Below are 24,282 nucleotides of genomic sequence, written 5' to 3'. Positions count from 1 at the left end.
ATTATGTTTGCTATAATCTGGCTAAATAAAAAAAAATTGAAACTCTCGCAGAGTTTAGAACTGTTATTTGTGAAGTCAGTGTGTTAATTGTATGATAATATACTGATAGTTTCCTATTCTCTGTTTGTTAAACTTGCTGAATGATATGATATGCATTCATTAATGTGTAATTACTGTCTATAATGTTGTATATAATTGTATATGATTTCGTCAATTTTTGGAGGAATAAAAGAACCTATCTGTAGATCGCCAGAATGGGCTCTAACAAATACGTGAAGTCAAAACAGAGCCGCAATATGTCAAATATCCGCGTATTTTTATACAGCACTGTTATACGAGAAGTGTGCTGCTTACATCACTAAATAATCATTTAATAATCAGACATTTTGTTTAAAAATAATGTGAACGGGCAATATACGTCAAGGAAAATGCCGATCAATATGGACTTTAAAGCCCAAGTATGATTTACTGATGTAAACTTATTTTTTTTTTGTATGTATTTCCAAAATACTGCTTTTAATCTTTTTGACATTTTTTAACCCCTAGGATGATTGAAAGAGCTTTTCTTGCAATTACAAAATGCAACAAAACAAAATATAAAATATAAATAAAGTGCACACATCATCACTTTGACACTTGCATATCTAAGGACAGTCTTACATCCCACGTTTCTTATGTTGCTTTTTATACTAATGATTTCCATGATTTGCACTTAGAAATATCAGTTTAAATATTTTTTCAACAAAATAATATTATTTCAACTGTTATTTTCATAAACCTTTTCAACTGACAACTGAATTATATTAAACTGTAGTAAAGGGAGGTAATAAAATAAATAGTATAAATTCGGCGATTTTTCACTAAACAACATTGATATGTTTTTTATTTGAAATTGCTAGCATCAACATTTATTTCAGGAACAGATTATTATTCTTCATTTGGGGTTTTACCGTTTTCCCAAACATTACACGAGACTCTATCATAGTTATATACGTATTTTTTTCTCTTAGTATTTAATCGTAAGTGGCACTGGGACTTTAAAAGTCAAATATATTTAATAACATAACATATAACATATCGAAAACGTAAGCAAAACTAATTTTAATTTTGCCAGACTATCATTTTTTTATTTGTTTATAATGAATATATCAATACTTGTCATACTAAAAAACATATACGTACATGTCGTATTTTAAAGTTTTGAGCTAAACTTCATATGGACATGGTTAAGAGTTTAAATACATGTAGTATATACATTTCAATCTAATTTTCATTCCAAACATTGTATTGTAATTCATGGTTCATTATTTAACTAATATCATGAAATATTTAGGAAAAAAGTAAGAAAGGACAGTGCAGTATTAAAAGAATTATCTTATACTTTGAAATGTGCCATGGACACTATGTTATGCTATAGATAATGGTCATTGTATTCTTCATCCAGTTTTGTAAAAATATATTGCCTCAAATTAAGTTGCATACCATTGGAAACCTTTATGTCATAAATAACTAAGGTACGTTATTAAACATGCAGAATAATTTATTATATTATATTGTGTATAAATTATAAATATATTATTTGATTAATTTCGAAAGACTGAAATTGAAAGTTCAGAAAAAAGTACCATCATGTTAATTACTGTACCTCATCCATTTGAAGCAGGCTATCCAAATACAAATTGGTACACTTTTTAAACTTAAAATCAAATTTATAATTAAACCAAACAACTCATTTAAAAACTGACTAACAACAATTAATGACACATTAAAAATACATAGACACAATAAGTTCATGTAACACCACTGATTAATTCCCCGATTAACAAGATATACCACCGTGTACATGTGTTCAGGCACACAGGTAGACTCTGGCGGAAAATGAGTTTTTTCTTCCAATCTCTTTGTAATGAGATAAGCAGGTTCCGAGGGGCTATGTGCAAATTATGTTCAAGCTCACTTTCAGCTTACCTTTAAGTTAATGCATCTATTTTCTCATGATTGAGTTTGTGTATATCGTGTTTTGAAGTGCAGTTGTACCCCGGGAGATGTTGTTTTCATTTTAGAACATATGGCAGAACGCAGCGTGTATAATGGAGCAACTGCACTCAGATTCGAGGATAAAATAAGTGAAGATTAAAAATAGTATACATTTCTTTTCTAAATTTCAAAATAAAATGATGTTTACGGATTTTGCGCGTATTCAACCTTTATATAATTAGATCTGTATCCTTTATAATGGCGTCGATAGGTCCTTAAATTCGAAAAAGGTGTCTTGATATTGTTAAAAAAAGAGTACAATTCACGAATCGGCATTCAAGAAACCTTTTCGACGTTCAGGACCTGATGGCATGATTCAAGGCAACAAGATTACGATTTAAACGGTATTATAATGTGCATTCCGTGCAAGGCATATTTGTTAAGATTAATAAAAAATATCTTTAAAAAATACTCATTTTCTTCTCGATTTTGAGAGCACTTACTCCATTATATCCGTAAATGCTACGGCTCGATTCTCCATCCAGCTGTTATGAAATTAAGGAGAAATATTATGGTTGCACCTGAAGACCAAGATGTGTCTTGTCTGTAATTGTTATGAAATAGAACTGTAGCACTATACTCGTTGATATACGGTTGTGTACAACGCATTGAATCTTGAAAGCTGAGGTATCACATTGCTTAAATAACACATGTATACTTCGAAGTTTCAGCGTATTTTTCCAATTCAAAAATTGGCCGGGTTTGTCTTCCACGTATACCCAGTTAATTTTAAAATACCGTAGGTATATGACCTGTACTAGTCACATGACTTTCACATGCTAAATATACACACTATAAACTGGAAACCAATATGCGCTATTTTTAAACGGGTGTACTCAGCTGAGATGTGTCGACAAAAATGTAGAAAAAATAATCATGTAAGATTATGTATCGTCGGCATCATACTTGCTCGTATTAACAATTCTATTCTTGTTTTGAGGTAATAATGCTTTTGTCGATTTTGGAACAATCTGGTGTCTAGTCCCTTTAAAGCATTATGCTACATGTGCATGCAATTCATGTTCCTAAACGGTATTATTGGTGAGAAGGCGTCCGAAAATCTACTTTTAACATAAATTTCAGACGCATTCAAGTGAATTTAGTGTTGAATACTTGATCAAACCCCAAAGCATTTCCTCCTTTGGGATTTCAAACAAAAATATGCACTCCATTTCAATCATTTTTTTACTTGAATTGGAAACTTCGTGAAAAGATAAAACCTAAAATATAAAACTTTTATCTTGCATGGAATTCTCAAAATTGAATCTGCCATTGTCAGCATTAAATAAAAACAACTTACAAAAATTCGTGTGTGTGGTGTGTGTTCACAAATTTAGAACCTCCAAGACAGAAGCCATCCCTCAATGGTGCCACTTGTGTATTTAGAGAACCTGCTTATTAGATTTTAGAAAATGTTGCCATAAAATATTGATTGCAAAAGAGTCCGTATCAGTTTATCAAAAGTATGCCATTTTTTCATGACTCGGGGCAGAGAAGTCAAATCGGGTACAGACACTGCGTCATTCAGCAGCACGTTTTCTACCAAATCATTAAAAAAATATGGTGTCTGTATTTTAATTATGGGAACCTACCTGTCAGTTTCGTCCCAATCAAAATTCTCGATACCGGACCCAGGCAAAGATAATTACGACAAACGTGATGAAATCCGACCTCTGAAAAACTGGCTTCTCAACAGCTGCAGTCTAGTTTGTTAGAAAAGTAAAATTGGACGACGAGTTGGCCTTAAATAGGGAAATAATTAGCGTTATTCATAATAAGTGTGTCAAAGGCATACTAAAACACACATATCACTTTGTTGTAAAGGATCTCGTTTTCTATCATCAAGGTATATACTCGGTGTTTTTTTTCCTGTCTCTCAATTTTTAGTCTGCAAGAAAATCGTCTGCGAGCTTCGTCCCAATTAGATAACTCGGCACCGGACCAAGCCGGAGATAAATACGACAGATACGATGAAAGGCTCACACTCCTCCATAGCTTGCTTCAAACGATCTTCCTTAACTGATGGCGTAGCATTGCAGTTATTGTATTAAAGTTGACATTATTCGTATAATGTGTGTGAAAGACAGAGCACTGCTCCAAGGGATTGTATTCCGTGTCAGCAGAAAATTTAGAGCCATACATAGGGCGCTGTTCTGCGTTTTAATTATTGCAGTTGTTAGGTTTTAATACTGGTTGTTTCAAATTTACTTTTCGCCAAATAAAGGACTTTACTGCAGCAGTATCTTATGTTTGTCTGGCAATATTCTTCAGCAAAACATCTGTTTAAATGAATCTATGGAATGGTCATCTGAGGTCCTGTAGATTATTTTTGTTTGTTGCTTGACGACCCCCTTTGACCAATGTTTTAATGGTATATAACAGGACGTTCATAAACAAGATAACAGGAAATATGATTGATGACTATTCTGTGGCAAAGAAAATAACCTTCAGAATGACAATGTATAAGAAACAAATGGCCTTCAAAGTGACAAATTTTAAGAACAGTCACATTCAGAGTGACAATGTATGACCTTCAGACTAGTGACAATGAATAAGAACAATGACCCTCAGAGTGACTATATATGACATTCAGACTAGTGACAATGAATAAGAACAATGACCTACAGAGTGACAATATATGACATTCAGACTAGTGACAACGAATAAGAACAATGACCTTCAGAGTGACTATATATGACCTTCAGACTAGTAACAATGAATAAGAACAATGACCTACAGAGTGACTATATATGACCTTCAGACTAGTGACAATGAATAAGAACAATGACCTTCAGAGTGACTATATATGACCTTCAGACTAGTGACAATGAATAAGAATAATGACCTACAGAGTGATTATACATGACCTTCAGACTAGTAACAATGAATAAGAACAATGACCTACAGAGTGACAATATATGACATTCAGACTAGTGACAATGAATAAGAACAATGACCTTCAGAGTGACTATATATGACATTCAGACTAGTGACAATGAATAAGAACAATGACCTACAGAGTGACAATATATGACATTCAGACTAGTGACAATGAATAAGAACAATGACCTTCAGAGTGACTATATATGACATTCAGACTAGTGACAATGAATAAGAACAATGACCTACAGAGTGACAATATATGACATTCAGACTAGTGACAATGAATAAGAACAATGGCATTCAGAGTGACTATATATGACATTCAGACTAGTGACAATGAATAAGAACAATGACCTACAGAGTGACAATATATGACATTCAGACTAGTGACAATGAATAAGAACAATGAATAAGAATTCAGAGAAACAACGTATACTAACAATGACCTTCAGAGTGACAGTGTATAAGAACAATGACATTTAGAGTGACCTTAAGACTGGTAACGATGTATTAGAATAATGACCTTCAGAGTGACAATGTATTATAACAATGACCTTAAGAGTGACAATTTATCAGAACAATGACCTTCAGGGTGACAATGTATAAGAACAATGAATATTAGAGTGACAATGTATAAGAACAATGACCTTCAGAGTGCCAATGTATAAGAACAATGACCTTCAGAGTGACAATGTATAAGAACAATGACCTTCAGAGTGACAATGTATAAGAACAATGACCTTCAGAGTGACAATGTATAAGAACAATGACCTTAAGAGTGACAATGTATAAGAACAATGACCTTCAGAGTGACATGTATAAGAACAATGACCTTCAGAGTGACAATGTATAAGAACAATAGCTTTCAGAGTGACAATGTATAAGAACAATAGCCTTCAGAGTGACAATGTATAAGAACAATGACCTTCAGAGTGACAATGTATAAGAACAATGACCTTCAGAGTGACAATGTATAAGAACAATATAGCCTTCAGAGTGACAATGTATTGTTTGTACGACATGGCCAACATCCAACCTTAAAGGGCCTAGACACCAGATGATACAAATCCAAGAAAGAAAGAAAATTGTTAAAAAACGTACATCAAATTGACATCGTTGTGAACAACGCATTGAATCTTAATTACTGATATATCACATCGCTTACAGGGCATGCAGTTTTTCGCAGTTTTTGCGCATTTTATTCTAACTTGAAATTTACTAGGGTTGTTAACAACGTAAATCCAAGAGAGTTTGAAAAATAGCGTTGGTATATTTATCTGTACTCATAAACATATATGATTTAAACTGGAAAAAAAACATTATGCGCTATTTTAAACGGGAAAACACAGATGAGACTGTAGCTGTTTATTTTAGCCATCTAAAGTGGTAATGTATTTTCGGCCTCCTAGTAGCTCGCATTGACAATTCTATGTTTGTTTTGAGGAATTACTATATTTGTCATTTTTTTAACCATCTGGTGTCTAGCCGCTTTATTATGACTTTTAAGAAGACAAATCACTTTTCCCGAGAAAGGTGCTGAACATTTGTTAGAAACCTTGGCTTCTTGAGTGTTAACGATGCTATTTTGATACGTCTGCTAGTGACTTTATTTCTTACCGACATGACATATACTTATTATAGACTTGTCCCTAGTTGCATGAACGGCTGCAAACAATCGGACCAAATTTGAGCGCGATAGGGTTGAACATTCCTGCCCATTCGAGTAACAGTCTTAATTTAACCTAGTGACCTAGATTTTACCGGATACTATACAATTGTCTATTGGTATATCAACACAATAGTTATGTTCCTGTTTGATGAAGATTGGGTAGATATCCTGGCACATGTCTTTCAACTGAGCTCTTTCCATCAAGTTGTGTCCATATTTGAATCCGGTTCATAGTTCATATAGACCATGGAAGCAACATCATTTGAGTAGGGAGAACGAGATTTTTCATGTGTTTTTTAAATATATTTTATATTGTTAATTTGAGTATATACATTTTCGAGATAATGTTATTACATGTATACGTTCAGGAATGGATGGTTCCTTGTTCAATTCTGATGATGGATTGATATGACTGTTGTTTTTTTTGTTGTTTTTTTAACAAAGGAACTTATTTGTCTGTTTCTTATTTTTTATCAGATAATTTTCCTGGCATTGTTAGATTTATAATGATTTAATCTTCGTTTTCATCGTAGATTCGATACAATTCTCAAATGTTAGATACTTGAAATGGTCATTATTTATACCATAAATTGTGTATAAGCGTTTTATTGATCAAAACTGTAAAAAAACATATTTACTCTGAACCCGTTTATTTGTTCTATTTTTTACCCTTTAAATACCATTCCTAAGAAAGTGTAACTGTTTTGTTTTATCAATTCATTATTCCATACACTTGTTTTACTAATGGGTTAAGGGGATTTAATTTCATCCTAGGAGGTTTTAATCTTATAACCAAGACATGCTTACATTATTAATGAATGCTCCCAGATGGTTCGATGTATCATAACTCTTTGGTGAAATTCAGATTCAAGTATTAATTATTTGCAGTAATTCGGTAGCGTTTTATGAAATAATTATTTCAGCCTCCATAATTCGAGGTATCAAGCTATATATATTTTCATTTAACATTAAATATGTCTATGCCTGTCAGTTTAAAGCGGCAGATTGACCGTTTTGACAACGTTCTTTGTTTTGTTTTTGTCTTGGGATGAGCCGTTTTTGCGTAAATATCTAACAACCAGTGATATAAGTCTGCTTACAAAGATCACATCGTTGAGTTCCATTTTTCCGTTCGAGAATCTATTTTTTTTTATGGCAAAAGGGTTACTTTTAAACCCTATTAAATACATATATTATCATTTTTTGAACATAAATATGAAAACCTGACGTCTGATTTTTGTTAGCGGTCTTATATCACTGCTTTCCACGCATCTTCACAAAATTGACTAGTTCCAAGACAAAAAAATAGATAGATAAAAGTTGTTAAAACGTTCAATCTGTGAGGGTGCATCGATAAGACCACCGTATTCATTGATTTATTTAATCCGGTGTGCTACCCCATATGTTATAAAAGATGAATTATTATTAATAAACAAAGTATACCAATATGACACGGCGTAAACAGGACAGTAGCTCATACAAGAAATAGACATCTTAGTTACTCTTAGCATTAGTCATTTTTTTTTACCCTAGATGAAGTATCATAACCTGAACCTCTGAAGCTTTTGTCTTGACAAATTTATTATGTCTTAAAATGAATATTGTATGTCATAATGATAGAGAAGTTATGTATAGATTACACCACCTAAAGGGTGTCCCCTCTAACAGCAACTCCTGAACCCATCCATTCAGGTTGCATTTTGACGTGAAAGCTTTTCCTTTTCAAATTAACTCTATTTCTACATTTGAGTGGGAATGGTTCCTGAGACGAATTTATCGTGCATTTACAAAGCATGCTTGGCATTGCTTAGCGATGTACAGTACCGTTTTTGACAGCCCCGTGGCTTATCAGACAATAGTTTGATTGAAAATTGGCAAATGAACACTTAAATTAAATAGAAAAACAAAACAAAAATGTACAAGTTTTGTTCACTACAGCTATGTATCTCAAGACGTCAGTTGAGAAGTGCGAGTGGGTTAGAGTTGTCCGCCCGGCTAGCTCAGTCGGTATACCCCGTGCTAGTGGGTTAGAGTTGTCCGCCCGGCTAGCTCAGTCGGTATACCCCGTGCTAGTGGGTTAGAGTTGTCCGCCCGGCTAGCTCAGTCGGTATACCCCGTGCTAGTGGGTTAGAGTTGTCCGCCCGGCTAGCTCAGTCGGTATACCCCGTGCTAGTGGGTTAGAGTTGTCCGCCCGGCTAGCTCAGTCGGTATACCCCGTGTTAGTGGGTTAGAGTTGTCCGCCCGGCTAGCTCAGTCGGTATACCCCGTGTTAGTGGGTTAGAGTTGTCCGCCCGGCTAGCTCAGTCGGTATACCCCGTGCTAGTGGGTTAGAGTTGTCCGCCCGGCTAGCTCAGTCGGTATACCCCGTGCTAGTGCTTCCTCGATGGTGGGATCGAGCTTAATAACGGACGCACTTTTCCACTTAAGGTTAATTAATAAACACACAAATACTTAAGTATCTAGATACTCACGGAGCCATAGCGCTTGTTCGATGAATAACCACTTCCGGAACCACCTCCACCACCGTAATCCCGCGCCCCTGACGGCTGCAACAACAACAACAACAAACGGCAATTAGGAATTCGCCACACCCAGATCAACACAAACAGACGACACTGTTTAATAAATCTTTGGATTTCGGTAAGTAGTCTTAATTCCTGCTGAATATTGCGCAATCCGTTTATAGCACACAAGTACAGTTATAACAATACACCTGTACTATAACGAAACTGATGTACGTGTGGATAATTATATACGAGCTCTCAAATGTACATATTATACTGCTGCAACGAAAACTATTACTACATAAAACGGTGCTTGCACAAAGTATTCAGTATTGTACGTCTAGCAGGACAGATGAAGATGAGAATACCCTGTAAATGACAAAGTTCATAACAATGTTGGCATCAACATTATACCTACCGTAGTCTCTATAATAAACGTGAAGCTATTCGGCACAGAGATTATAAAGCTGATCTATATATTCGTAATCATCATTAAGTTTGCATTCTTTTCAAAGGCATAGACGGAAACATAATTGCATTTTGTGCCGATCTTACTTCGGTTTCGTTTTATTAGATATCAAAGTTGATATACACATATTTATTAAATTTAAACTGCATGAATTATGCTTGAGTTCAATTATAAGGCAGTATTCAAAATTCAATCCTCTTTTGAGTGTTGTATATACCCTGCGTGCATTTTGAAATTATTTCCACGAATGGGTTTCAAACGTTTAAAGATAAGTTATAAAATTAACATATTTTTTGTTTGAAAACCATCATCCATGATTGTAATGGCAAAAAGCGAAGAAACACACTCGATATAAGTACAATCATACACAAAGACAAATACGTGTATACACATACACAATTATACACATACACAATTATACACATACACAATTATACATACACAATTATACACATACACAATCGTGCATCATACACTATACGAGTACACAGTTATACACAATACAAGCGGAACTAAAGATTTAGCCATCACAAACTGCAATAACCTTAAAGTGTATATTTAGAAAATATGGTATTGCAAACAAAAAATATACGGAATAATACAGCAACATATATACGTGCTGATAAGCGCAGCCCACCAACTTTTCAGCGAGCATACAGGTGGATTACATCTGACACTATCAAATGCATCATCTCAGATATAATGAGGGGTCTCCGGTCTCACATCGGTTTAAATTAGGAACTTTCCCGTCAACAGAATGAATCAACCTGTTGCTATAAAGATCATGTTCTAATATTTAGCTCGGTCACACAGAGAATTTAAGGAATCTTATTACTTTTCTATTATCACTGACTTTCGGAGCAGCCGCCGTTCATGATATAAATTTACAGCATCGAATTTCTTAAGATTTTTTACGAATTAATATTGTAGAGCACTTTGAAGTCAATAACATAATTTGAATAATTTGATAAAACATATATCAACAACTTTTATCAAGCAACAGTCACGGTACGGATTTATATTGGTTGATCTTATAGCATCTATATTTGCAGGCATTATACGGAAACCTCTATAAGGTGATTATACAGTAGGACTATCTGCTTCTTAATTGCGTCTACAAATAATAAAGGAGAAGATCGGCACGTTCTGAAGAGCAAACATACGAAACCTCTTGAAAGAATACATCGAAAATTCCGTATGCACGTAAAAGCCACTTGAAATATAATCAACATAAATTGCTATCGTTCCAAAGCAATTACTGTCGTGCTGCTACAGAATCAGATAATGAGATTGGCGAAATATACCAGATAATAAGACAATGTATTTAATAGCTTATAAATAATAATTTACTTACATGTTTACCCGAACACTTTATTCCAAAACAATCAGTTTTTATAGCGAACTTTAGCGAAACTTGGAGTATAAAACTTGCAAAAGCAGCTTCATCAAGAGAAAGTCTCTGGCAGTTATCAATTCAGTAAATCAGATTGTTAAAAAGCTGATCTCGTTTCAAAATTTTGCTTGTAATTGAAATCAGACATCAAAGTTACCCAGGTTTGATTAAGCTAGCCTTATTACCAGGTAAGATTTTCATATTTTTTCTTGGCGTGGTATTTGCATTTAGTAGAAGGAATATCTCTACAGGTATCTATGTTAATAACACTCTACCATCATAAAAAGTAGTTGTTTATAACTTCAGTCGGCGTTACTTTCGTCAGAGTTGTTTGTATGTAATACTAATTACGTTGTTTTGAAGAAGCAATGTTAAAATAATGAGCATTCTAATAAAGAGTACATTGCTCTGGAAATGATATTAAGAAGACTTCATACTTGACAGGGGGCCGTTTGGGCGTCATGGGCCAATGGGACAATGATCAGCAATCTCATCACGAGTAGGTGGCAAGGTAGATTGGAATATTGTCAAAGCTGACTCACAGATCTTGAGTGTCTCGAATTTTGGCCCGAAGTAGCTTTTTTATGAATACTTTTAATGACAGTCACAGGCATACCCTTGAAGTTTGGAAAGGGCACAACTCTCTTTCCGAAGCAACAATCGCATATCACCTTATAGTTGACAGGCGCCCTATTGGGCGACGTTGTGTTATGACTAATAACTATGATTCACAATCTGATCATGTTTACGTAGGTGGCAGTAAGAAATAGAATATTGTCATAACAGACTCACAGACCAGGGGGCCACGATTACGAACACTCTCAAGTTAGAATCCAGACACTTGTGACATAACTGCAATTCTCCAACTTTCTTGGTAGTTTCGATACTGAAACTTGCTGGATTTAATACCTTTTCGAAGTTGTACGATAATTATGCCCCACTTCGAAGATGAGGAGGTGTATTGCTTTGCACATGTCGGTCGGTCGGTCGGTCGGTCCGTCGGTAAACCAAAGCTTGTCCGAGTGATCACTCGACAATGCTTGCACCCATGGCTCTAAAACTTGACCTGGAGGTTGGGCCTGACCAGTAGATGACATCTATTGATTTTAGGGGTCACCGGTCAAAGATATAATAAACCGCAAACCCGGTAATTCCTGTACCTATAGTCATCTTACTTGACATGAAGGTTGGGGCTGACCAGTAGATGGCCCCTATTGATTTTAGGGGTCATCGGGCGAAAGGTCAATGTCACAGTGACCTTTTACGCGAAAAGGTTTACAAAGATTCTCCGAATGATCTCAACAATGCCTGGACCAGTGATCATCAAACTTGACATGGAGGCTGAACATGACACGTAGATGACCGCTATTGATTTTAGGAATCATAGGGTCAAAGGTCAAGCTCACAGTGACATTAAATGCGAAAAGGTTGTTTTATGACCATCAGACATGACAATTGGATTGGGGCGACCAGTTGATGACCCCTGTGGAATTTGAGGTCACAGAGTCAAAGGTCAAGGTCATAACTCATTTCGAACTAAATTCGTCAGATTTTCTTATTCCCTGCTGCTAAGAGGATACATTTTTATCTGCAAATATCAGTCATCATCTGAAAATGATAAAAAACAATTGTACCTACTGTCCTCACACTTTGAACGGTCATAATCTTAAAACTGCCTCAAAGGCATCTAATGTCAATGACAAATCAACTGTCATTTCGGTCCATGCATATTTCATTCAATTGTCCAAATAATCCTGACAACATGGCGCTCATGAGGTGCATAATGTTTGACAAACATCTCTTGTTCACATTCATTTTTGTAAAACACGGAAAAAAGATGATTCTTTGTAATTTAATAGAGCGCCTCTCTGAGCCTTAAGACTGTTGGTAATCATGGACCAAGGGGCCAAAATCACGAACACTGAGAGACGAGCCTGAAAGAATATAATTAGAGGAGGCAGTTATAATAACAAGAAGTCCAGAATGGCCCTAAATCGCTTAACTATTTGGGAAAAGGGTTCTAAAGTAATTGGTTGGAGAACATACTGTACACCGCCCGCCCGAATGCTATTGATAAAACATTAACACATCATGTTTTTAAACGAGCGTATATAAACATGGAAAATATGTATTCGTTTAAAAAGTTACGAAGGGCAGCACATTGTTAATAAGTTAAGTGTTAACAGTGATTGTAAAACAATACACGTATCATGAAAATTCCTGATACTAGTATATAATTTTGAAATCGGGCAAATGGTTTCTGAAAAAAAAGTTTTCAATAAAATCAAACAGTGAAAAGTAGCCCCGCCTCCTGGTGGCTATTTTTTTTTACAAATCAACATGAGGTGACGAAATTTGATATATGGTCACCTATGGAACATTTCTGTGCATTTAATTTAAAACAGAGCCAGAAGATTCTGAGGAGAAGATTTAGACAAATATTGAAAAGTAGCAAAACCTTTGGTGGCCATTTTTTACGAATCAAGATGGGTTCAAGGAATTTTGATAGAGGGTCACCTAAGGAACATTTATTTTAAATAGGGCTAGCAGAATCTGAGGAGAAGATTTTCAAGTTATCCACATAGACATAAATTGAAAAGTAGCCTCGCCCCATGGCGGCAATGTTTTTTTAAGTATCACCATTGGGTGAAGTATTTGATAAAGGGTCATCTAATGAACATTTCTGTGCAATGATGTTGAAATCGGGCCAGCGGCGTCTTAGAATAATATTTTCAAAGTTTTCTATTTGGTTGCCTAAGAGCAACTTTTATTGAATGAATCTGGAAGAGGACCACCAACGGAACATTCCTGTGAAGTTTTGTTGAAAGTGCCCCAGTGGTTAAGGAAGAGGAGTTGTCTGAAGGAAACTGTGGTAGACGGACAATCACCCTATCAAATTAGCTCATTCTGAACACTTTGTGCTTAGGTGAGCTAAAACCTAAGTCAGATGGCTTAACAGTTTTTGCTTACTTTGTTATGCGACTAGGTTATTATTTTGTTCTGAAAGCAGGGGACATAATTCCAGACAGATATCAAGTTGAAATTGTATCTTTTCATAAAATACTATGATTTCTCTAACTGTTTAAATCCACAAGTAGAATAATATGGCAAATGAATCAAAATTTCATAACTAAAAACATACTGAACACACATAGTTAGAATTATCATTAGTTTGTTAATTGAATAATGCATTTCAAAAATGTACACTTATTGAAAATGGTCTAAAATGGTCTTAAGTTAAGTAGTTCACTGGTGATATGTTTTGATCAATTAATATACTTTATTTTCATCACTATTAAGTCATATACATTTGTTATGTTAAAATACATGTATTTTTTCTTAAAATTCGACTAGGAACATTTAGGAATTCGACTAAAAAGAGTGAACTACAGTCGAAACCCGTTGGCTCGATATACCCGGGACCGGCTAAAATACTTCGAGCCTCGCGAATATCGAGCCAAGCGGAAATTCGTACATAGAATTTAAACAAAATCGGTCTATAACATCCATTTCGAGCCAACGAGGAAATCGAACCAAGCGATATCGAGCCAGTGGGTTTCAACTGTGTTTCTTTTTTTTCTTAATTAATCTCTATAGACCACCGGAAAGCATTAATATATCAGGATTACATGTATATAACAACACGAGGAAGAATCATTGACAATATTTATATTCTGTTTAATCTAGGAAAAAAGCTTGACGTGCTTTATAAATGCACGAACATGCGTCATAAACAGACAGTGACTATTCTATAGTTATTAGCAAATAGCAAAACGTAATGCGTGTTTTATGTGTGTAGCATTTCAATTATACTGTATCTAGTTAACCGTATTGCCTAAACTATAAAGCTTTATGATACAATTATTTTCTAAAAAGTCTACGTCACGGATATGCGTGTGGTAACGTTAAATAATAGCATATTAACTACGATGACTAATTTACCATTGTTGGGATTTCTCCGGCTATTAAAAGCAAATTTCCTGGAAGAAAAAGATGAAATGACAAATAGTGATTTTTTTGTTTCTTTTCTCACAAACATTTATTGTGAAATTGAAAAATATTTTTCTTGGCTCCATCTTTGTTTGTTCTCCATTTGCCGGACCATGAACTTGTGAACCTGGACAGTAAGTTAATAAGTCGCTTAAACTCTTTGGAAACATAAAAACAACAATTAACAGCCATGCCTTAGCTAAACCAACGTTTGAAGCAGAGCGCTGTAAAAGTAAAAGGCCTTTAATTTATGACCAAAGCCGCGAGTTTGTTCATTTCTGGTCATTTTTTAAATCCCGCAAAAGTGGGACACACCTTTGTTATTCAGATGATTAATGCGTTTTACCTGAAATTTAAAGTAACTTCTGAACATTCCAGCAAGATAGAAGATTATTCGTGTGAGTATACGCCCACAAATGCCAGATTGTGAAAATCCTGCTTGGTCTGTCGTCATTTACTCAAACTGAAAATAGTTAAAACATAATAGGATTTACTTATATGTTCTCTATTCAGAACTTCCCACCTCAATTACACTTTTTTATGTTTTTTTGAAAAAAAAAAAGGTTCTGTATTTCAGACAAAAAAAATGAATTTCTTGTTCTAAAGGGAGAAAACTATTGAAACCATTTGACGTCAAAGACCAGGCTTATGTTTCGCCTAATTGCATTATTGTTATTGCGCCCAGGTAAGCGCTGTATCTGTGCCGTATGTTTATTTTTGTTGCAGCCAAGCCCTTACAATATGTATGTCTGCAACTGGTGCCAAAAACTTGCCACAGAAAACCTATACTTATCTCACGAAAAGCTACATGGACGGAAATATACGGATGTGAAGCAGGGTGGCGGTCCTAACTTACATCTGTTTCACTCTAAATATACTCGGAAACATTGATATCTTACAAAGATTTCCCATTTATATTTTGTTTGTTTTTATCAAAATTCTTGAATGGTGATAACATTTATAGTAAAATATTTATTGACGCCAAGATCCCTCACCCCAGTTATTCTGTTCAATAAACGATTTTCTGAGTGGATTTTGTATTTATGGTACATAATGGAAATTTATTGTCAGTTGTATCTGAGTATAATGTAATTATTTTCCGAGCATGTGGTGTCATGGCTGTTGTTCCTTGTATTGACTTTTAACAATCAAAGGTAGGTAAACTCTCTGAAAGTCTTCGAAGCTCCTGGAACAGTTACTTCCGCCTTTGATAAGCCAGGTATGAGAAGCTAGCATCTTATTCATGGGTGCTAATACACAATCCACTTTCAATTGAAAATAAGATGCCGGATGACAATCATAACCTATGTTTGCTCCTGGTGTAATAAAGATGCTGTTGTTATCATTAAACACACAGAAAAGGTCACTATGCTTTGCTATCATTGTACAAATCGCGTCGCTTTAAAAACCTTAAAATATTCTGAAATATGACGGCATGGTTTTTGTCTGACACCATAACGCACAGAACTTGGATATTAAGAATGTAGCATAAGCTAGAGGTCATTTACCAAGTTGGTTAAATTGCAGCCCTTGATCACATCCCGAGCTCATTATTTCTTTAATGCAAATAAACTAACAGCCCTTGTTTGAAACATGATATATAGAGAGAATGTATTTGACGAGAACACATCGTTATGTATCTGGGCTCCCCTTCTAAGTGTGTCACACCGTGCCTAATTACTGGGGGTATCAGGGATCATAGTTTTTAAAAGAACTTACTTAAGCAAAAAGAAAATCTGAAGAAAAGTAACCCTGTCTGAAACCAGATGGCAAAGCGGAGCATGTTGAGCAAGTTTGAAGCACCAGCAAGAGGTCCTTTACCAGTTTTGTTAAAATCATGACCTTGGGGTTTTAAAAAATCACGCCGACAACATAGCAAAATGCCGAAAAAAAAATTAAACACGATGGCGATGGCCGAGTCGATAACGAATAGGACTCTAGATCTGAGTGCCCTGTGTTCGAACCCCTGTCGGAGCTACGTCAATGAATAGTACTGGAAACCATCCGTGAATGGTAAAAGGTTCTTAGTCAATGTTTATAGCAGATTAACTAAGTATTCGTCTTGTTTGTGACTAGGAGGACCAGGTTCGCTTTGCTATCATTTCCCGGGAGGGCAATTCCACGCCCCGATTTTTTAAAGTTCTTGTGCGTGCCAAACTTATATATAAGCTTATTATACGTAAAGCCAAATTTCTTTCAGAATTTTATTATGTTATAAAGGATAATGAGTCCTGGTCTTTTGGACCCGCTTGTTGATAAAATATGTTCATTTTTAGAATAAAAACTGGTGCATGTGTTTCGTCTAGTGTTTTAAATTATGTTTCGAAACAGTAGGTAAAACATATGAACCACTATCGGGTTAAGATCCCCCACCCCTTCTAAAATGTTTATCTTTCAGTTTTGGAAAGCAATATTGATGCGACCGCATCTGGACATAAGAAATATAAAATAATGTCATTTTACTTACCTCTCAAATGTTTAGGATTATAACATCCTTTTCATGCTTTTAGTGCATTTGCACAACTTCATACATTTTGGCTTCATTAAGTTAGTAGCCTTATGCATTATTCTGTGCATATTTTACGTAGAGATTTCTAAATTACTTCATTTGTAATGACACAAGACAGGAATCTGACAGGGATGCCGCGAATTTGTATTGCATGTTCAAGTTTGTCGTTTATTCCATGCACTTACGATTAACGGTAAATTAATTCAGATGATAATGAAAACCCCTTTAAACTGCATAATTGCTGAGAAACTATTCTTGACTTCGTGTATAACAATTGTACTCGCGTTATTTAGAGAACGAATTATTGTACATTTTTTGGAAGGATGTTTCACAGCTTTCTTTTCCATATAAACCGCCGCCCTAGAGTCTTGTGTGTTGGCGACTCTACGCGACCATATCCCACTTGTTGTTTTCCTAGCCAATAATGACAGATCCCAACGCTAAGTATATTGAGCGGAAAGATAACGGGCACCTGCTAGATAGTTAAAAAATGGCGATGCGTTGTTGACAGATCGATTTGAATTTGTGTTTCATAAAACACTTAAGTGTTATATGAGAAAGGTATTTGCTAAAATAATTTAGGTTTAACTTTTATATTTTTATTTAACAATGCAGTGTTAAATATTGCGGAGTTACAGTCGATGAATATATTTTACATTAGTATGTATCAGTCGACTTGTGGCGTTTAGGAAACAAAATGAATATCCAAATGTTAAAAAAGATCCCTATACGCGCATTATTGTGGCTAACAGCTTCCTTCTTGCTTGATCTATCGTTCCTATGTTGCATCGATTAACAGTTTATGCGAATATTAGTGTTCTGATTGAGAATTGTTTATATTTATATATTAAATCTTTATTCGGAAGTTTTGAATTTGTCAACTATACGTTGTTTTTCATAGAAATCCAATATGGCTGCCGCTGTTTCTGCTTCAGCGGGTTTGGCCGTTTTTTTTGGTCGTTTATTGGCAGCCGGCCGAAAATGGGCCGCTCTGTTTTGACACCGGCCAGAAAACGACCCGGCCAATTTTCGGCCAGTTTATGACCAAATCCCTGGAAATTTTTTGGGAGATGGCATTCTTGTTTAGATTTTCGTTGAGACAGGTCCCTTTTTTGTTTTCTTTGATTAGTTTATACACTTTGATTTTTGCGGAAAATGTTTGATAATTTTACAAAGATTTAATATGAATAACATTTATTCTGCGGCTGTCATTTTATTTTCTACGAAATTGGAACATTTTGGCATTTATTTAGATTTAGAAACTTGATGATTTGAGACTTTTTGATAGTGCTGACACTTTTGTTAATTTGAGACACGCTACCAAAATATTTGAAGAAGTTGTTATTTTATTTCACCTAATAAAATAACTTGAAATGTTCGAGCCGCATTCTTTCTGCAACCTGAAGACGCATCCTAACAGCTGTGGCGCAACAATATATCGGAGTAAAAATAGGAATATGTTACACCAAAATCTAACATATCAAACAAAACAGTCCAGGGATCTGATAAAAATAGGCAAGAGCTTAGCAGCATTGTACACCATTATTCAGACAGGCTTTGGGCCTAGAAAGTTGAATACCACAAATAAGAGTCAATGTTGATATTATTTTGTTTTAACCTTGATCTTTTCTTTTGACTCTTTACAGCCATTGGGAACACAGTTTGTTTTGTTAAATTTAAGTACGTATACCATAAAGCTGCACTCTAACAGACATATTTATTGTCTCAGAATCAACCGTCAATTCAGTCATATAAGATTACTCACTGTAGAACAGATCTCAATTGTTTGAATAACTGCTGAAATTTTCGTTTTTCTTAATGCGTAAGCAACGCTTTTCGCCATAAACAACAATTTCCGAATGTAAATATGAAAACTGCGATCTGATCTTTGGCAGCAGTCTTATATCACTGGTTTTCAGACATTTTCACAATAAAATGGCTCGTTCCAAGACAAAAAGTAGAATTTAAAATAAAATGTAAAAACGGCCCATCTTTGAGAGTGCAGCGTTATACAAAGATTCTATTATGTGTCATATTTCAGAAACTATAAAGATCCAATGTTTTTGCTTTATATGAAATTTGACTTGAAAGTTGATTTTAATAGGGAATAATGCACTCAGGAATTCAGCATCAAATTCTGTTCGCGATATGACTATTTCTTTAGAATTTAACTCGAATAGACAGAAACCGCTGTAAATGCCCCCATTTGGGCATATGCTGATGGATAATAAGATATGCTGAATAAAATGTTATATAATATGCGAGCATAGATATCATACGCTACTGTGGCCTAATATTAAACAACACAATGGCTGAATCGATCGTTTGCTACGAAATCCATTTGTTAACGTTGACTTCCAACTGATCTTGACCTCAGATACATTTTAAGAGGAACACACGTTTCCATGGTGCCTCAAATTAGTATGTGAAGTTTGAATGAAATTCGCAATTATTAAACGAAAAACATTTTAACTGACGACAGGAAGGACAAAATAAGTAAAGGAGCTGCTATGTGTGTGTTAGTGTGTGTGACTTCAAAGTTACAGAATGTGAAAGTTTATGTGTTGGTCATTCCTGCTCGGAAAAGAGCCTCCATATAAGACATTTTGGGGAAAACGAAATATTTGGTATAAATGCGTAGGACTGTAACATCACAACATTTTAACCATATAGTTTTCGGCTCAGTGGGAGGGGCCGAACATCAGTTTTGTCCCCACCCTTCCCCGTCTAACACTAAATCCTGGACCCGCCTCTATATACATTGATGTTCCGTTAATTTTTTTTTTCAAATGGACCATAAATGAAACCCCTTCCTACACTTAGTTGTCTTAAGAGCTAATTAATGGCAATATCGGTGAAAATATATCAGTATAAAATACTTTAATGAACCATTTCAGACAAAACATAGGCAAGTCGTTCATGGTGGATCACATTCAACCGCCAACTCCAAACTACGTTTAAACCATAGAGATATCGGTTCTGCCGGAGCGGCGTACGTCCAAACTTTCATCCCGTAGTACTAGTTGTCCCCCTTCTTACGTCAAATCCTGGCCCCGCCCCTTTGGACATTAATGAACCATTATTTAATGTAAAAATGGACTTTAAAGATTAAAACTAAACAACAAACAGAATCTTAAACACAACGCTACATGGTTTGTGTGTATTTCCGTTGAAGGTATTCATACAGAATAAACAGTAAGAAGGTTGCTATAACTTGGCAATAATTTGTTCATCGGAACACATAAAGCGAGTTATAGTTGTCAGAGTTAATTATTACCAGACGCGTTATTGTTTCTATATACACCGGCTGTATCGGTACCGTACCGCTGTCATTTGCTTCATTAAGACATTTCTTCTTTGAAAAGGAACAACGAGGGGATTAAGGTCGATTAACAATATAATTAAACATACATTGCTTCTTATATCTTGCCAGCATGGGTTCTGAACCTCATATTCGTCAGGAAGAAGGTATAAAACGACAACGTAAAGCCAATTTACACAGTTGCGAAGTACTTGCTGACTGGGTTGATGTCGCTGTAGTAAATTAAAGCTGCACTCTCACAAGTTGACAGTTCTGATTTTATTGGGGGGGGGGGGGGGGGGTTAATCTCCGAATCGGGTCATTTTGGCATCTATGCCTACACTTCAGTCATATAAGATAACTCACAATAGAACACATCTCAATTCTTTAGTAAACTGTCGATAGTAACGCATTTTGCCATACACATCAATTTTCAAACGTAAATATTATGAAACTGTGATAACACTGGTTTCCAGGCATTTATGCAAACATTGGCTCATTCCAAGACAAAAGTTTAAAAAGTTGTCAACACAATCAATCTGTGAGGGTGCAGCTTAAGAGGGTCTCGCTCACAGATTTTTTTAGAAGTTGCTTGATTTTTAAACTTTGTTGAAATTTAGTAGTATGCTTACTTTAACGAATAAATACCAAGCAGCAAACAGCAACTGCCTGATACTCGTAACATCACACCTTTGTATGTCCGAGCTTTAAATTTATAAAATTAAAATAAATTTTAATACCGATATACGAACGCTCGTGCCAAGATAGACAGAATCTGTATAAATATTAACAAAAGAGCTCTATGTTCAACCTTAGCTATTCTATCATTGAATCAAGTATTGTATTCACATTTCACACGGGATTATTGTGTTACATGTCCAACCCTATAAAACGTGAACAAGTCTCTTGAAAGCAAAGAAAGCTGCCAGAAAGTAATACAATATATGTATAACTATTTAGCTAGAATACCGTTGTAAGAAAAAATCTTATTCATGTACATGTTATATAAGCTCCTTTGTATGTACTGTCAAGTACTTTGCTAATTATATCTGTAGCTATATACTCTTGCATTTCTTGGCTTGCATTCAATGTCAATGTTATATGTGCGCAATATGCAATATGCATGTCTCAGAAAACTTTTTGACGTGAATCAACCGTTGGTGTTCGGATGTCCTTGCTTCTGGTCCAGGTTGAGTCACACCAGATGTTGGCAATTACCAGAAATATTCATTGATGCGGTGTCCAAGACATATATACACTATTCCTGCTCCGTCATCAATATTCTTAATTTTCTCATTATCTTTCGGTTGAGGTAAAAATCTCATTGAGGTACATCGTCCTTATTAACAGCACAATTCTTCTCTTTCTTTTTCACGTTATTAATATTATTATTATTATTATTATTATTATTATTATTATTCCATTATATTGCAACTTATCTTTGCATTACACTCAATTCATTGGGTTTTAATTCAAGAAAATGTATACATGGGTAAAAATTAAAAATACAATAGGTAAATGGGCTAAATATCTTAAACCTAAATGTACATATCGTCTTACCGTAGGAGCAGCTACTCCGGCGCTGTAGTCGATGGACCCGCGACGACTGGAGGCGGCGGACGAAGGGCTATAAAGGTCAAAGGTCGGGATGACGTGTGACGAGGGACTGAGGGGAAGGCTGATGCTGGGTATTGCCGGTCCCTGGTTGTACTCGTAGGCGGGCTGGCGGCTGAAAGATCCTACACCGGCGCTCAAGTCTACCGACGAACGGCGGCTACGGGGAATACCACCTATTCCAACGCCGGCGGAAAGGTCAATGGAGAACCGTCGGGTGGACATGTTTTTTGTTCACTAAACCGGACATTGATCGTTTTGTATTATTTTTCCAAAAAACTGGAAAACACGTCAAAGTCCAATATATCCGAGTAAGAAATAGAACAATATCACGCGTTTTATTAATCCTTTGACACACAGTAATAACGTTTTGAAAGTGGCACTTTTCTTGCTTGCAGATATATTAGCTCCTCACAATTCTCCGCTGTCTTACATAGGAGATCGAAATGGGGGGAAAGAATGGCAAAATAATGTTTTAGCGCGCGCGAGGCTGACAAATCAGCAGACGATACAGAACAATAAACAGTCTATCACGAAAATGTATGTACATACAATAAACAATATACGTACACGTGCTAGCCAGCTAAAAAGACCTAGGTGCATCCTATGAGAAACTAACCTTTTTTTCGCTATCATAAAAATATTCCCAGAAATTTAGCACGGTACAGTCATATCAGTTGAACATCTTTAGATTAAAGATTTCACGGGCTGCCAAATTTCAGAACTTTTAAGACACTAACTTCTTTGCCATAAATTTTGATAAGATATAGCGATGTATCCGTTTGAACAGCTAACTATTGATAATGGAAGAAAAAAATCAGCAATTCACGTTGGATTTCTGGAAAATCTGTCAGGCGTTTATAAATCCAAACATATGGGTGGAATTAGAAACAAATCAAATGGAAGACACGTAATTGTACTAATGAGCATTGGCACATTAATGATTTACTGCGTCTAATAAGAGTGCATATTTTTATTGCAAGAGAAGTCTCATGACAATAAGTTGTGGTTATAGAAACTCCTGGCTTAACTCTGTAGTACTTTTGGTTTCAATACGTAGTTAATTAATACGTAAGTGAAACATGCAAAGTTATAATTACAGTCAATACTCGCTATGTCGAACTCTGTTATCCCGATGCTTCGGTTATGTCGATCTTTACTTTGAATATTTTGGGTTTACTTAGACATGTTTTGTTTTTCGGTTGTGTCGAATGTTGGTTATCTCGAAGTATTTTCCGTGGTCCCAACGACTTCGACATAGCGAGTTAAGACTGTATATTTACGTAAGATGTGCTATAGAAATGTTCTACCTGTTTAGATGGTGCCCAGGTTAATTTATTTACATAGGAAGAGAAAGAATGAAAATGAATACATTGTTTAGCTTCTCGTATTTTTCCCTTACAATCTACTTTAAATAGATAATACTTTTAATAAATCCAGCCAGGGGATTGATCAATAATCTGAAGTAAAGTCGTGCACTATACATGTTTGGATTCAGTGTAAAACTGGTTTTCATTCTGGTGAGAATGTATACCACCTGTGGGCAAAGAAAGACACACCACCTGAGGAACCGACCAACCGTAGATTGTTTTTCTCTGGGAATTTCCATGATCTGAAGACATTTATCTTGCCCCAGTATCACGCAAGCACTTCAGTCATATCTCAAATTCATACTCAACTTTTTTTCAGATTAAAACATGAACTCAATATTACTAAAAATAAATGTTTTACTGTTTTCATAAACATAATTTGTTCAATAATCTAAAAAAACGTTTCTAGAGCACGAAATCTACATGAGTAATAACTCTTTTTAAAGTTAAAGCCTCAAGTTCACTTACGTTTTACTCTAGAAATATATTTTTCTATCAAATATTTAACAAACTTTTTATCACCATACTTAATGAGAAAATGCG

The 24,282-nt window shown here is 35.3% G+C and overlaps 1 protein-coding gene across 11 annotated transcripts in view; it reads right to left on the bottom strand.

The window, feature by feature from the left end:
- LOC128243349 (FH1/FH2 domain-containing protein 3-like) overlaps positions 1 to 22,987 on the bottom strand; it is a 93,026-nt gene extending 70,039 nt beyond the window's left edge. For 3 of the 11 annotated variants that reach the window (XM_052961068.1, XM_052961061.1, XM_052961069.1), the window contains exons 1-3: positions 22,316 to 22,985; positions 15,292 to 15,408; positions 9,061 to 9,135 (exon numbers count right to left, since the gene is read on the bottom strand). In XM_052961068.1, the coding sequence (XP_052817028.1) occupies positions 9,061 to 9,135; positions 15,292 to 15,399 (183 nt within the window). In that variant the 5' untranslated portion in view covers positions 15,400 to 15,408; positions 22,316 to 22,985. Of the gene's footprint in view, positions 1 to 9,060; positions 9,136 to 10,916; positions 11,110 to 15,291; positions 15,409 to 22,315 lie in introns of those variants that run through there. The other 8 variants (XM_052961065.1, XM_052961064.1, XM_052961072.1 and 5 more) reach the window with 6 other exon arrangements.
- Positions 22,988 to 24,282: the final 1,295 nt, after the last annotated feature.

Source organism: Mya arenaria, chromosome 8, assembly GCF_026914265.1.
Source record: "Mya arenaria isolate MELC-2E11 chromosome 8, ASM2691426v1".
NCBI lineage: Eukaryota > Metazoa > Mollusca > Bivalvia > Myida > Myidae > Mya > Mya arenaria.
The sequence above is the reverse complement of the archived record's forward strand: the minus strand, read 5'-3'. Positions and strand labels throughout refer to the sequence as shown.